Source organism: Fulmarus glacialis, unplaced genomic scaffold, assembly GCF_000690835.1.
Source record: "Fulmarus glacialis isolate BGI_N327 unplaced genomic scaffold, ASM69083v1 scaffold1033, whole genome shotgun sequence".
Classification (NCBI taxonomy): Eukaryota; Metazoa; Chordata; class Aves; order Procellariiformes; family Procellariidae; genus Fulmarus; species Fulmarus glacialis.
This window is the reverse complement of record NW_009200815.1, coordinates 58-15,879: the sequence shown is the minus strand read 5'-3', so window position 1 is coordinate 15,879 and position 15,822 is coordinate 58. Positions and strand designations below refer to the sequence as shown.

Below are 15,822 nucleotides of genomic sequence, written 5' to 3'. Positions count from 1 at the left end.
GTTCTAGAAAGTGCAAAAAGAAAAAAAAAAAAAGCAATTAGGGAGCTGAGCAGCGCTGGTTGATGGTTGTGAATGGCTGGGCAGCAGCAATTCTTCACTGGTCCCTAAGCAGCCAATGTCCCGAGCAGGATTTTTCTTTTACTCCTATGGGAACATAAGCACCAGTAATGACAATTATTATCCTTGATTGGGCATCAACCGCTTTCAAAACCAAGCCAAAGAAGATCTGCTACAGATAGACAAGGGATGGAGAGGAAAATAAATTAATATGGCCGCAAAGAGTGGAGATAGTTTAACTTCCATGGACATGTGCTCATCCAAGCCTGGATCTGGTTCTGCCAGCACAGGTTTGATCCCACCAGCTCTCACTTTGCCAGGAATAGTGAATATTCACTAAAGCGAGGTCAGGGACCAGGTGAGTCCACCAGACTCAATTCATTCTCACTCTTTTTCTCCCATCCTCCCATGTTTCTGCATGTGTCAGAACAGCTTAATATTTTAGGGGTGAATATAGGCTGAGACAAGTGGTGGCTGTTCCCGAGAGGGGCTAAGGAAACTTCTGGTGCTGAAAGTTGGGGTTTTAGTAAAATGAAGCGGTAACTTCATTATCTGTGTTACATCTGCTACTTCTAAAGTCAGACTCGATTGCGCTAATCACTGCAGAAATGCATGACGAGGAGCTTACAATCCAAGCTGTCTGTCCGACGTCAGGAAAGCGCAGACTTTTAGCATCACCTGGGAAAAAGGCAAAATGGTCCTGCGAAGACCTTGTAGACGTACACAAAGGGTCCTTGCCCAGCATCACCCAGTTGTCAGCTTGAGCCCTTTTGGAAAGGAAGATAAATGGGACAAATAACTGCTCTTTTGGATAAGGACACTTGGGGAAGAGAATACATTTTCCTACATGACACTAAATTATACAACTGCCAGATTCAAGCAAGCAAAGTGATTCTGTTTTCCCCAAAGCTCTTCTCCTCCTCTAATTACATTTGAAATGTTTTGCATGCTATTGAAAATGTCACTTCCAGCTGCGGACCATTAAGGAGCCTACATGGCACAGCCACGGCTTTTATCAGGGCAGGTTTGCTGCTGGGGATTTCAATGGCAGCAAAACAGACCTGGAGTGAAGTACCTTTTGTTACAAACATTGAATACTTGTTATGGTGATAGGGGATCAGTGGTGGCCAAACCATTTTAAAGACCGAGACCTGCATAATCAAGCAGGAACTACTCAGATATGTGCTGTTTCTTCCCTTCTACCCCAAAGCAGTAATGGAGACAAACATAGTGATGCTGGTTTGTACTGGGGTCACTACAGAAAAACCCACGGTGCTCTCCAAGGCATTCGTGCAGTTGAGCCCGTGTTCTCCTGGTACTGTTGGTCGAGGTGCCAAAGGGATACAAACAGATCTGCTATGGCTCTTCTGCTAACACTGGAAGTTGGGTGATGGAGCAGCTGTGGCTTTCATGGTGGATCAAGATCCACCATCCAATGGTATCCTGGCACCCAGGGAAAAGGCTGATCAGCCATCGCTGCAGAGATCCTCCAGTTTCCTCTGCGTGGCCAGGCTGTGTGAGCAGTGGCCAGGACCTAGGAAAGTCCTTCCACCCTGCTACGTCCTCACTACTTTTCTGGCTCCTCTTCCTCACTCCCTCACTGATGCCCATAAACCAGCTTGTGCTGAGGCTTTGATGCCACAGGGTTACACCCGTATGGGAAGTAGTTCCCTTTCCTGTTGTTTCTCAGGTGCTGCAGTGTCTCTGAGCTCATCGCTCTGCAAAAGCTGCACAGAAACAGAAGGTGGAAACAGGGTAATATCCTGAAACCAGGCTTTCATGACCTGAAACGTGGTTCTGCAAACATGGTTTCGTCTCCTTCCACTGATGTGCCCCCTGGCATGCAGACCCAGCTCAGCAGAGGGAAAGTCTCACATTTAGACTCCGCATAACTGGACTTTGTGGGTTTTTTTCCTGTATCAATGCAAAAAGAAATTAAATGTATCTTTTCCCAGTCTGAAACAAGAGAAAACCAATTCTTTTTCTGGCTAAAGCAGAATAATTTCTTCAAACCCAAATCAATCCTTCCGTTCCCATATCAGCTTTTAAATGGGGTTTAATGCTGTGGCAGTGAAATCCTTGATGTGACACCACTCCTTGCACCAGGAGACGTGGACAGGGTGGGAAGATGTGCTGCTCTGGACGTAGCCAGTACAGCATTCACCTGGGGTGAATTATTTCTCTTGAGAAATTAGAAGCAATGTAGGATACTTCTACAGCTTCCAGATCTCTTAATCTAATTTAGGTTGCTAACCATCAGGAAGAAAAACAGAAAAATGGAAAGACCAATTCTAGTGAGAGGGAAAAGAAATATTTTTTCCTTAAAGCAGACAGGAGGAGGCTTTGAGGCAGTAGCACAATTTTTCTAAGTGACCAGCCAGCTCCTTGATTCGATGTACCCTCGTGTTGTAAGGGACACCCTGTTGTTATTTGCTTTTCAGTGTCGATCCCCTGACAGAGCCCAGAGCTTGCTCTTTAAATAGCCCAGAGCTGATAAATGCATTTTTCACAGGGAACACCAGGAAAAGCTGCACTTTGTGCTTCCTTTGCCCTCAACTCCAATACGTGCTGGAAAGTCAGGTCTGGCCCCTCTCTCCCTGTGATAAAAGAGCAGGTTTTTGTTGCAGCTTTCCTGGTGAGAGGCTGCTGGGACCAGGCTGGAGAAGAGGGAGGAGGGTATGTGCTCTCATTCAGTCTCTCTCCTGGTACCGCTGCTTAGCACTGATCCTGTCCCAATCATGTTGTTCACTGCTGGCAACAGGACTAAGATCACCAATTTATTCTATCCCAGTCTGCAGTCATTGATCTCTCTCGCTGGAGAAGGATAAGATGTTTTCTTTCTTTCATCCTGTACTGTTTTAACTAAAGTTTTGACGGAAGCGGAGCAGCCTCCTGAATATGCTGCAGAGACGTTCATTTGAACTTCAGTGGAAATGAGCCTGCCAAAAAGATTAACGGCTGACACTGCCAACACGTTTAGAATAGATTTCCAAACAGCCCCAAAGAGCAAGTTGCTCCAGTTAGAGCACGATGGGAGCCCTGGGGAACTTGATAAGATCTGCCCAGGAGGCAGTAAACTGGTGAGGGTATCGCATGGCAGCACACCCCCAAAACCCCTTCATACCCTTGTTCTGCTGCTGGAGCCTGGAGGAGGTCACGCGCGTTTGGGTGCTGCATCCAACCCCCCCCCCCGCCTGGGTGCTGCACCCATGGTATTTGCACAGGTCCCGTCGCTGGCACGTGGAACTGTCCTTCCAGTGCACGAGAGATGTGGACATACTGGAGAGATTCCAGTGAAGGGCCACAAAGATGATTGAGGAATTGGAGCATCTGTTGTATGAGGAGAGGCTGAGAGAGCTGGGACTGTTCAGCCTGGAGAAGATGAGGCTCTGGAGGATTTTATCAATGTGTACAAATATCTGATGGGGGAGTAAAGAAGATGGAGCCAGACTCTTCTCAGCAGCGCCCAGTAACAGGACAAGAGGCAATGGGCACAAATTAAAATACAAGAAAATCCAATTTAAACATAAGAAAAAAGCTTTTTCCTCTGCACAGGTAATCAAACACTGGCACAGGTTGCCCACAGATTTTGTGGAGTCTCCATCCTTGGAGATATACAAAACCCAACCGGACACAGTCCTGAGCAACCTGCTTTAGCTGCCCTTGCTCTAAGCAGGAGGTTGGACTAAACGTTCTCCAGAGATCCCTTCCAGCCACAATGATTCTGCAGTTCTGTGCCCCCTAAATTTAAGGGGCAAATGGTGTCTTTGGTTGAGATCTGCTTTGTAGCAGGTGATTTCCTAGCTTGAAGAAGGTTCAGGAAGACAAAGTACAAAACACGAATGGCTGTGAGGCTGGTAGAGAACTGCCAACACATGGTGTGGAGCAATCGCAGTCCACAGGAGCTGGGTGACTTCTTGACATAACTCAAAAAGGTTCCATCATTTTCTTTTCAGGGCTAAAGAAGATTAATATTTGCAAACTAAGGAAGTAGGCACATGGCAGTGAGTTCTTGGAAGAGCAAGAGCTGTTTAATGTCTCTGGGATGTAAATAATATGTCAGCAGAGATCTCTCATCGAACTTAACCTTTCTTTGTCTAACTAATAACAGGACTTGTAAGTAGAACTGTCAGAACCTCCCATCCCCTCAAGCTCAACAAGAGCTTCTTCTATTTCAACAAAGAAATCAGGAAAATGTTCCCAAATGCCCTTTTATTCATTTTCAAGTTTTTTTTCCACTGAAAAAAAAGGAAGTAGAAGACTAAAAGGGAGCTATGACTTCTCTGAGGACCCCAAGGCAAAAGTTAGGTGATTCGGTGGTCCCTGGTGGAACATCCATCACTTTAGTCTGTCCTATGTTCATATCCAGTCACAGCATTAGTGAATTCTCCCTGGTTGCTTGGCAAGATCAGGAGAGCCTGAATAATTTCCTTGCATCTGCTAGCTGGCAGGGTCAAAGGAGCAAGTTGTAATCTACCTTCCGACCTTCAAATCCAAACATGAAGGGCGTGGGGACCGTAGAGAAAGATACTAAACCCTACAGCTTGTGGCCAACTAGCACTCCCAAAACGCGAAGGGACCCCCACAAACCGCGCACACACTGCTATGTCTTTTTTAATAACTATGGACACGTGTGGTGGAAGGATGAGGGTTGGGTGGAACAGGAACTTTTATCTTTCTTTTGGCTTTCAGGCTTCATGTTTTCTTTAAAATGGAAGGAAGAATCAGCAGCGGTTTCTGTGACAAAAGCTGCTCTATTAACTTTTGCCCCCAAACCCTCTGATTTCCTGGAGGTTTCATGCTTCTGGCTCTGGCAAACAGTTCCACAGGGTTTTCCTGGGCTTTGGAAGGGTTTGTTGTCCCTAAGCCACAGTCGTGCTTCTTCCTGGGACGGTTCCTGTGTTGGTGTGTTGACAGGGGGCACGCCGGCCCCGGTCCTCCCTGTTCACTGCTGCTGCTACTGGTATTGCAGAAGCCCTGTCTTGTCCAAAGTGCTGGGCAAGGACAAGAGGTGGCCCCTTGCCCAGAGAGCTTGAAATCTAGCTTATCCAGGACCATGCTCCAACACCCTTAAATCTGATCAAAAGCCAGCGACTCCCTTAAAAGCATGGCCTGACTCTAGAAGGGGGATCAGATTATGGTCTTGAGCAGGTCATCATTGTTTTTGGTATCAGAACAACGTCATGTTCGCTGGTGACATTATTTGAAGCAAATACAGATCATTTCTAGTACCTGCAGGATGCTCCCAAGGAGAGGAGCTCACCTCCTTACCCAAGCCATGTGAAAATATCCAAATCTTTTTTATTTTGTTGTTTTACTAGGAATCGCACCAGGTTGGCACTTGGAATATATTGACGTGAAGGACTCTGCCATGGACAAGACGTTTCGCTTCCAGTGTGATCGCTGGCTGGCTAAAGGTGAAGACGATGGGCAGCTCATAAGGGAACTGGCTTGTGCCAATAATGACATCCTGGAACTGAAGGAACGGACCGGTAAGTTTAGAGTTGACTTGTGGCATTTGCTGAGGGACCTCAGAGGCCATAGGACCACATCCCCTGCAAGGTGCTCCACTGAGGGTTCCCACGCAATAGGCATTTGTATTTGCAGGCTTTAAGGGTTGAATTACTTAAGGTACTCTTTAGTTCAAAAGTGAAATGCTGTGATAAGAAAGAAACAAATCAGGATTTATGAGGAAGAAAAAGATCTCATTTTGGGTTGAAACTTAAGAGGGGCCCATCTGCAGCGGTTCAATCCAGCAGTAAGCCATAAGGACACATGGTTATGGTCTCATTAGCAATAATGTGCTTGAGGCTTTGAGGTGAAAATAAGTCCAATCCTTAAAGCTTTGTAAGTAACATTGCTCCAGCTTCCTCCTTAACATCTTCTGGGCTACTAGCTCAAGTATCCCGGCTGAACATGACGGCTGAGCTTAACGCCCCATAGCCCTGGGTCTGCTCTGGGTAATTCCACTGGGTCCAAGGTAATTATATTGGTGTCTAATGTGGTGAACGAGCGAGCGAGCAAGAGTTATTTAACCGCACTGATGATATGCAAAGTGCATCTCAAGAACTCCTGCACCGCAGTGCTCTTCTTCAGGAGAGTCCTGGAGAGTCAATAATCACATCACTTCAGTGTGATTTCACTCTGCCCCTGCAAAAAAATCAGCCTTGTGATTGCCATTTTGGGTACTTCCATGCCGCCATAGCATCTGAGCACATCCTGTTGGGTACATGGGTACCCTCACTGTCCTTGTTAGGAACGGTGGCACAAAAACTGTAGGATTTGGGCTGTGTTAAAAAGGGAGTGCTTAGCACAGCAGGGAGCTGGACACAGCTTGTTCAAGAGCAGCTTCGTCTACTCTTGCTAGCTGATTGAGCAGTACTCATATTTTTCAGGTACTCTATCCCTGCCTGAAATCCAAAGCACGTAGAAGTCAAAAGTCCCACAGATTTCAATGTGGTTCCATCATTATTTTGCAAATGCTTTCTTGTGTGCTGTGATAAATATTAGGAAGAGAGTTTTTAAGCAAAGTGACAGCCAAATGAAGAGATCTTTCTGGCCATCTGCTCTTCCTTTTCTTTTTAACGCGTGTGTTAATTATGCTTTAAAGCCTATGAGATTGTCACAGTAACAAGCGACAGAGAGGATGCAGAAACAAAGGAAAACATCTGGATCATCTTAGAAGGAAAGCTGGGCCGCTCAAAAGAATTCCTTATGGAAAACTCCTCCAAGAAAAGGAGATTTGAAAGGTAGTGGGACTGGATGATGGGCTAGAGGAACTTCCCACTAGCTGTGTGTCTTCCACAAATGCCACCTCTTCTCCAGGATGGTCTACAGAGTTGCATTTGTGCCATGCTGTTTCTCATCCCCCTTCCAAAAAGCCTAATGGCTTCTCACCTGGAGTAAAAGGAAGATGTAAAATTAGCATCTGATGGGCAGACACAGAGCAGGTTTAAAAACGATAAGAAAAAGGCATTTGGTAAAAGGAAATGTAGATGATGCATGTGTGCATGTGTGTCCTTTTGTATTAGTTCATACAAATGGGCTTCTGGACAGCCCCTGGGGAGGCTGTGTATTTTTGAGCTGGGAGGAGCAGAATGAAGCTGGAGGTGTTTTTAGTTCCTTTTACAGCATCTCACTGGCAGTGGGAATCAGAGAGAAAGTAAAAATAGTTAGAGGCTAAATGTCAGAGCTGCTCAGATTTGACTCTCCAGACGAATCTGGGGGGTAAGGCTGAAAGATCACTGTCACATGAGGAAAGACGAATATCAGCCTCGTGAACAGAGAAGCTGGAAGCGCATCTATGTAACGCGGAACAGATTCCTTTTCCCACGTAGGACCAAAGTGCTCCAGATGTGAGATGGGTTTTCTACTCTGTTTAAGGACACAGCAGGCCCTTAGGAGGCGGGAACCTCTTCAAAGCCACCGACTCTGCTGATGTTCGGTTGCTTTGCAGGGAGGAGAGGTTTTTCTTGCGGCTCTGTAAAAGAAGGTGAAATTACAGATGATGTAAACTTTAGTATGAATGGTTGAGATTTCATGTGAAACGTGAAAGATCAGGAGGAGCTTCCTCCTGACCTTCAGCTGATGGTGTCTACAGTGGAGTTAAAGACACCGCTCTCCAAAACGTTAGTCACAGTCCATCCTTGGAGGCAGGTCGGAATAAGGACCAGTCCAAGGAGATAAACCTAACAGATACGCAGGAGACATGACAGGGAGCCAGCCAAGGGTTTGACAGAGACCTATTGTTTCTCTAAACTGTTTTCAAGCTGAGCTTCAGGAAGGGTGGCTGAACTAGCAAATTTAAAACAGCTATGGTGGGTAGATGTGTAACAGATACACTATCTGTCAAGAATGAATGAATAAGTGCCGGAGGGGAAATTAGTCATTCTTTAGCTTTATCTGTAATGAGGCAAATTGATTTTGTATGTGGAACAGCTCAAGTTTATCCTGGAAAGTCCTAGTAGCAACAATTTACAGTGTCACCCCTAATCAGAGAAAATACTAAATTTAAATATGGAAATTATACTTTGTGTTGAATGATTGTAGGTTAAATCAAATGACTTTAAATGAATGCTTATCTTCTATCTTCCATAGCCTTGTGCAAATTACTTAATGTCCATATGAGACAAGTCACTGCCATCCTTCAAGGTACTAACTGAAACTGTTCCCTGTTTCTTGTAGGGGAGCAACAGACACATTTCAGTTTTCTTCAAAGAACGTTGGGGATATCGCAGCCATCTGTGTTGGTCACTGCCCAAAAGATGGGAAGAAGTCATCTGCAAAAGCTGATGTCTTCTGGCACGTCCAAGAGATTATCATAACGGAGATGGAGCTTTGCAACAAGTAAGTGCCTTCTCGTCTGCAAGGAGCTGCTCCAGGAGGGCATGGGGAAGCTGAGCAGCTCTGCATGTGTCCTCCTGAAACATTTCAGACTTAAGCAATAGCGGAAAGTCTTACCAAATCTTAATCCCTTTCTGAAAGCTAAGGACAAGCTGTTTGGTGTGTCGGGTACAGAATGTCCCTGCCTGACTTGCCTGTGCAATTTCTGAGTTGTTAGAGAAGGCATTTGCATGTGCAGATAAGTTTATAAACAAGTTGGCTTGGGTGAATCCCGCAGCTATGACAAATTAATGTCTCAGCTTGTGGAAAATACTCAGACTGACTGAAATATAAGGGGTTTGTAGGATGCTCTGCACAGTCCGGCCTTTAGGTCTTGTAAAAAGAGGTCCTAGAAAAAAGTTGAGAGTAAGACAAAACCTCCTATTCAGACCAGTTTGGATGACAGATCCTTCTGGTATGGTCCAAAAGGCCCACTGGAAAGGTTGCAGTCATGCAGCTCAGCTACTCTGATTTGAATATGACTGAAATTTGCCACGGCCAAAAAATGAACGTCTGAAGAGCCCTGAGCACGTCAGGTCCTACACGCTTTGGTCTGAGCCCCGTCTTTGGAAGGGGTGACATTCACGACTCAGGGAGCAGATAGCACAGGGACTATGCAGAAGAAGATTGTCCATTTGCAGAACAAACTGCTCTTCAGAGAAAATATCCGCAACGTTAACTGTGGATTTCTTTTCTCCTCCATGATATTTCCATTGCTGCTAAAGAATTTAACTATAAGGAGTTTGTTCCAACTGAGACAATTGAGTGTTTAAGAAGAAATCCTTGAAGTGTTGTTTTTTTTTTTTATAGAAGCTAAGAGTCTCTCCTAGCAAATTAATCAGCCAGTAGAAGAGCCACAATAATATTTCCTGAATGAAAACTCAGTCAATTACATACTAAAACATGTTCTTTTCTCCTGGTGGGGAAAAACCTGGGACCCTTAGAGTCCAGCTGTGCAATCAAATCCGTGCACTAAACTCATTGCGAGCATACTGAAACAGTATGTTTTGAAAGGGCCAAAGATCCTCTCATAAAGCCCGAGTTTTTTTAAAGTTGGTTTAAATTCAAAAGGGCAGCCAGGAGATACCGGTAAAGCCTGCAGCCTGTCGTTGCACTGAAGCAGGGCTCCAGCTCTGCAGATGCAGCACTTCACAGGGCTGTTTGATCTGCGACCGATCAACTGCAGCAGATTGCACTGTGAAAGCAAGCTCTTGCTTCAGGTATTCCCGATCCCAAACATCCAAAAAAACCCACCCAGTCAAGCCAAAGACCAAATTTAAAAAGTTATGAGATTGCTGCAGTGTTTTGAATTATACTGGGATTTTTGCCTTTTAGTAGTAGATCTTAGTATGTGAAAGGGCTGTATTTAGAAGCTTTTTCTTGCAAATCCCAGGGCTGGAAAGGTCATCTTTTTTCTTCTTGCCCCTCGTGAAGACTGGCATGCTCCATTATAACTCCAGACCATGAGAAATAAATAAATAAGACCCAGGAAATAAAACTGCAGCATCAGGCAACCCTTCCACCCCACTCATGAAGTTTTTCTGTCCCTGAGCCTAAAATTTTGCTCCCACCAGAATTCCTCATTTACAAAGCTTCTTTCCAGAGAAAGGAGTGCTTTACTTTGGCTGCAGAAAACGTCAAAAGTGTTGGAAGTGCTTAAGAAGCACTGTACTGACCGGAATCGGAGTAACCCTTCCTCCAGGTGTTTATTTTACGCGCACGCACGGCAACCCAGCCACGCTCCCTCCAGGAGAACCTGCTGCAGTTTGGTGAAGGCAGAGGAGGGGGAAAAAAACCCTCATTTGGAAACGATCTGCATCATTGGAAATGAAATACATCATTAAAAGCAGAGTGCTCCAGCCTCTGGCCGGGTGCCAGGTATGCGGTAATTTATGGATGTGCTATGTGCTCCCTGCACATCACCAGAGGCAGCACTGCAGAGCCAAGGGCTTTCGGCATCTGGTACCCATCATTTCTCTGCTCGATGCTTTTTTTTTTTTTTTTTTAGCCTGTTAAGGATGAGTTTGGAAGATCTAGATGAGGAAAGGGAAGGGGGGATTTAAACCTCCTCCTCCCCCCCGTCTTTCCCATTCCCTTTTTCCTAGTTCCTAGCCCAACCTTACCCGTACCATCAGTGAGGATAATTGCAGATCTCCCTGCTCTCAGACCAGTTACACTCGGCAGCGCTGGGGCTGATTGCTCGTCCTGCCTCGGTGGGTCTGTACATGGACATTGCACAGGCAAAAGAGGTGACAAGTCCCCACGCCAGCCCTCCCACGTGCAGGGTGTCTGCGGCTGTCTAGGGAGATGTTGGGTTTTCCAGTTGCAGTTGCAATGTTCAACCACGGCTGTCTTTCTAGAGAGAAACTCTAGTGCTAGCATATATATGGAAAAGTACTGAAACAGCATTAATATTGGGCAATTTAGTAGCATGCCCAGTCCATAATATTTGCCCAATAAATGGGCAAATCCATACGATACATGCTGCTAATTTTCCTTCCGCAGATACTTTTTCAGGTGCAATGTGAAAATCCCTCTGCGTTACAAGAGACGGGACTACAAAGTCTTTGAGTGTGCCAAGGTCACCGAGAGCTTTGCCAGCAAAGCCCGGAGCTTGGTGCCAGTCAAATACGAGACCATCATGGTCACAGGCTTTGAAAAGGGCGCGGGGACCGATGCCAACGTGTTCATCACCATCTTCGGGTTGAACGGGGATTCGGGAAAGCGAGCGCTGAAGCAAAAGTTCAGGAATCTCTTTGAGCGGGGCAAAACCAACAGGTTTTACCTGGAAACGCTGGACATGGGGGAGCTAAAAAAAGTCCGGATTGAGCACGACAACAGCGGTCTGGCGCCGGGCTGGCTGGTGGAACGGGTGGAGATCACCAACTCGGCGACCGGCGTGACCACCATATTTCCCTGCGGGAAGTGGCTGGATGAAAACCGGGGCGACGGGTTAATCTGGAGGGAGCTTTTTCCTAGGTACTGAGGAGGGCAGGGCTGCAGGAGGGTTTCGGTCCCTTCTGCATGCGCGTTTTTCTCATTATATTGTTTTATATTGCATTTTACTTTTTAAAACGCTGCCTTTTATATCGAGAGATTTTTAGTAGCAAGAGGTACTTCCTGGGTTAACATTTTGTAAAAGTAATACTGCTTTTTTTAAAGCGCATATAAAATTGTGAATGAAATGAATACATTTCTCGCTTATTTATGATTAAAAGCCACAACTGGCAGAGCCATAAACTATCCTTTAACAGCTCAGATGCCATCTTCTGCTTTCAGTGCTCTGCCCTGCCAGGGCTGGGAAAGCCCTCTGGCCTCCACCACTGACGGGTTCCCTTTTAGATGAGTGAAGAGGATAAGAGGGTTCAGCCGACATATTTAAGAAAATTGAGCTTGGAGATCCCAGCTTTTCCCACTTCTGACACCTGTGAACGCTGCACGTCCCTACACTCGCGCGCACACCTCCAGAAGGCACCGCATCGAAAGCAGTGGGCACAGCAGGGCTTTCCGCAGGGAGGTTGGGAACGACCCCTTATCCACCCAGCCAGGTCTCAGGGGGTGGGATCTGGGTCGTGTTTTCCACCCGTGGGCTTTCCCCCTCAACAAGCCAGACCCAGCTCTTGGGCTGAATTCATCCTGTCTGCCCAGAGCTGAGATCTACAGTTACAGCAGCCGGAGCAAAAGACCTCCCAGATAATCAATTCCACTGCAAGGAAGCTGTGCTAACTATATTCAAAGCTGTCTCAGGATAATCTTACCCTATATGGCCTGAATACCAACTCTGTTTCAGAGCAGCTGCCATTCATTTTAATTTTTTTCTTTTAATAAGGATTGCTGGTTTGATTTTTTTCTGTGGTGGAGAAGGGATTTCCCGGCCCCAATAAGGGCCAGTGCTCCTGTAGATGAGCTCTTCCCAGCTCCTGGCATCGCTACAGGTACCAACAAGAAAAGCTGTTTGCAAGTCATTACTTCTGGAGTCCCGTCTCCCTCCCCAGGGAGCAAAGCAGCAGGACACGTCCTCTGAGCTGCCATGAGAAGAAGACCTTCCTCCCGGCCCACCCGTGTCCTAGGAGAGGTGGTTCCCCCTCCAGAAGCTGGTTTTAAACAAGCGCTTTGTGCAAATGGGAATCGAATGGGTCAAGGGTGGGTTAAACCCGCTGAGCCCACCCACCCCATCAGTCCCTGGGTTGGGGACGAGGCATGCTTCTGCTGGGACATGACCTGGATGTGCCTGGCCACAAGGCAGGACCGTCCCACTGCTGAATCCCTGCCTGGTCATGGGCAAAGGAGGTCCCAGCAAAGGCTAGTGATGCTGAGACAAGAGTTAGGGGTTTATTGCAGGTGCTGTCGATTGCTCCTGGATGTCTGGAACCGCTGCATCCCACCAAAGCCGCACCAGGGAAGTACTGCATCTTTATTTCCCGCAGCAGGCACCATCAAAGAGACTTGAGCTTATTCAGGGTTGTCTGTGCCAGCTCGCAAATAATAGCTCAGACTAATTCATTTTAGAAACCTTTATGGTAACTGATGGTTTCGGAGCTGAGCAAGTTGCTTAAATGAGCCCAGTAATCAACCTCATCAACGATCAACTACTCACTGATGGGAATAATAATAGCAGCCTTTGCTGGCTGTGTTCTCCCTCCTCACTCCAGACTGGTGCTACCGAGCTCTGAGCAAGGACTGAGCCGGGGGCTGGGAGCTCACAGGAGGAGCAGAACAGACCTCAAGAGGCCTGAAAGCAGGTCTGGAGTCAGCAGGCGTGTTGCATCCCTGGGACCCTGCTGGGACGGGGCTCGGGATCCCCGGACACCCAGGGGGTCCCACGAGCAGAGTCTGGAGCATTTGCTTTTGCTGTGCTTGTGCAGTGTCGTTGCAAAGCAGCGGTTCCCCCGTGGGTGTTTTGAAACAAAAATAAAAGGGTCAGGCTTTTGATCTCTCTGCTTTCCCTCCCACCCCAGTCTACCAGGGCTAGGAAAAAACCCTCCCTGTCAATAGATTTGTCCCATTTTTAGACAAATGTGTGCTGCAGTGAAGTAGGAGTTTTTCCCATTAAAACGCTGTAGTCCCAGCATTTCCAGTTGGCTCCAGTCAGCACCCACTTGGTGCGGAGATGCCGGAGATGCTGTTTTTGCAGCATCGCTGCATGACGGCAGTTTAACCCCTGCCAGACCCCGAGCAAATTCACCATGACACACGTGGGACCTGTACTGCTCCATGCTTCCAGCCCTCGGGAGCAGTGGGACAGCTCCTGATCCACACACCATCCCTGCATGGGGCAAGGAGGAAAGAGAAATCGTTACCTTGCATATGAGCTGTGCTCACATCTGGGAGTAATCACAAGTAGCAAGCGGCTACAGCCATGGATTGAGGTCCTGTTGAAGCAGGAAGGAAAAGGTCACCAAATCACTGCGTAGGTGAAAGATGGGATTGCAGATACCTGGGTTGCCATCAAAACCACCTGCCATCCCCGGATGGACATGTTCAACACAAAAGCTGTGCTGACCTCCAGGCAATGCTGCCCTAAAAAGAGCCAAAAGGGAGTTTGCTGATATGGGGTCAGCAACCTCACTGCCTCCCAGGAAGGCAACCTTGGCGAAGTATGAAAAAACTCTGCTTTTTTCTTCAAAAGACTTCAAAAATGCCCCTTGTTTGTGCAAAACCCAACTCCACCCTGGCTCTGGGGAGTCGTTCTGTTGCTACAACAACTAGTGTTACAAAAGTAATAAAGCAAGAGTGGAGTTTTTCCAAGGGCTGGATTTGCATTAAGCTGCTAAAACCAACACGTTCTTGGCCAAGCAGAGAACTGAGGAGGAGAAAAGCCAAAATTGTCCTAGGGCTGTGCCTTTTGCAGGGCCCAGGCAATCTGCCTGCTGGGGCAGAGCTCCCCAAAGCTGTTGGGCGAACGCACAGCTCTTGCATCCCCTGCCACTCTCTACCTTTTTTATTTGCTCTTTGTTTCTTAATCGGTGTGGTTTTAGGGCGCATGCCTTCAGCCAAAACCATTAATGTAGGTGAGGAGCAAGAGCAAAGGACAAGGATGATGACACCCAGTAGGAGTCTTCATTCAGGGACATGGTTTAGTGGGCATGGTAGTGTTGGGTTGATGGTTGGACTCGATGATCTTAGAGGTCTTTTCCAACCTTAATGATTCTATGATTCTAAAATCAGACTATCCCATCGTCTCCGTGGTCCCCATCGTTTTAGGAGCCCAATGAAGTGCTGCGTTTATGAAAGCACTTGGGTGCTGCCAGTGAAAACAAGTATAACCAAGGAGCCCTTTGCAGCATTGGATGCTAAAGAGGGACTGGTTGTCTCTTGCTGCAGGACACAGAGAATTATTTGAAAATCTCTATGAAATTGTTGTGAGACATTTTTAATAGCATCATATACCTACACCAACCTTACGTGCATGAAGGCTGAATAACTGTGAAGTATCCATCTTACAATCTCCCAGGCCCCATTGTTATGTGTAGAGGCTCACTTTGACATAGAAAAAAGCCTCGCAAAAAAAAAAAAAAAAAAAAAAAACCACCAACAAAAAATTGATATTTACTGATGGGGTTGTACAGTTCTGAGCTGCAACTTCTGAGTCACCTGAGAATTTAGATACTACAAAACACAAATAAGGGCTAAGCTTCCCGACCCCGGGCAGCTGCTGCGAGAGCGGATACTCGCACTGAATAAAGATGTTATATCTTGGCCCGTGCGTTATACCTTAGTGGGCACAATCCCTCTCCTTCCCCAGCACAGCCGTCTGTTACTGCTCGCCGCCCTCGGCAGGGCTGTTATCAGATCGTGGCGGCGTGTTTGCTGCGGCAACTTTGAAGGAAAACTGATTGCCGTCTCAAGCAACCCTCTCAGCACCGTTACCCTTTTGAAGGACATCAGCAAGATCTCAGCGAGCAACTGAGATTTTCCCCAGCTGGACCAGCAGGTCATTTTTAATCTGTTTTTTGAATTTGTAAAAGCTTCTTGTAATGGGAACTTCATATTGCCTGAATATGGTGCGTCCCTTATGCAGCCTTTGTTGGATGCTGGAGGAGCCGGCAATTCCCCTCGGCTATGGGAACCAAATCTCTACGATCAGCAGCTGCCTGTCTCCAAGGCTTATTTAGTCTAATCACACAGTCAAAGCTGGGGACTGGTCTCAGCCTTTCTACATGAAACGCATGAGGAGGAATAGCTGAATCGAGAGTAGGTAGGAGGAGAGACTGGCACCATTCATTGTAGGAAAAAAAAAAAGTGCGAGACGACCTATGAAATGAGCTGTGCGGGATGCAAAGTTGGATGTACGGCCCATTGGATTCTCCAACAGGTAACAGAAAGATTGAAAATACCCTCAAATATATCTGTATTAGTTTGGAGGAGTTGTTTTTTATTTGC

The 15,822-nt window shown here is 46.7% G+C and overlaps 1 protein-coding gene across 1 annotated transcript in view; it reads left to right on the top strand.

The window, feature by feature from the left end:
- The window catches only part of LOXHD1 (lipoxygenase homology domains 1), a gene marked incomplete at its 5' end in the record, with an annotated part of 71,266 nt that extends 59,841 nt beyond the window's left edge, over positions 1 to 11,425 (top strand). Inside the window, 4 exons of the mRNA XM_009573717.1 lie at positions 5,379 to 5,549; positions 6,668 to 6,806; positions 8,242 to 8,403; positions 10,945 to 11,425. Of these exons, the coding sequence (XP_009572012.1) occupies positions 5,379 to 5,549; positions 6,668 to 6,806; positions 8,242 to 8,403; positions 10,945 to 11,425 (953 nt within the window). The remainder of the gene's footprint in view (positions 1 to 5,378; positions 5,550 to 6,667; positions 6,807 to 8,241; positions 8,404 to 10,944) is intronic.
- Between the last annotated feature and the right edge of the window lie 4,397 nt (positions 11,426 to 15,822).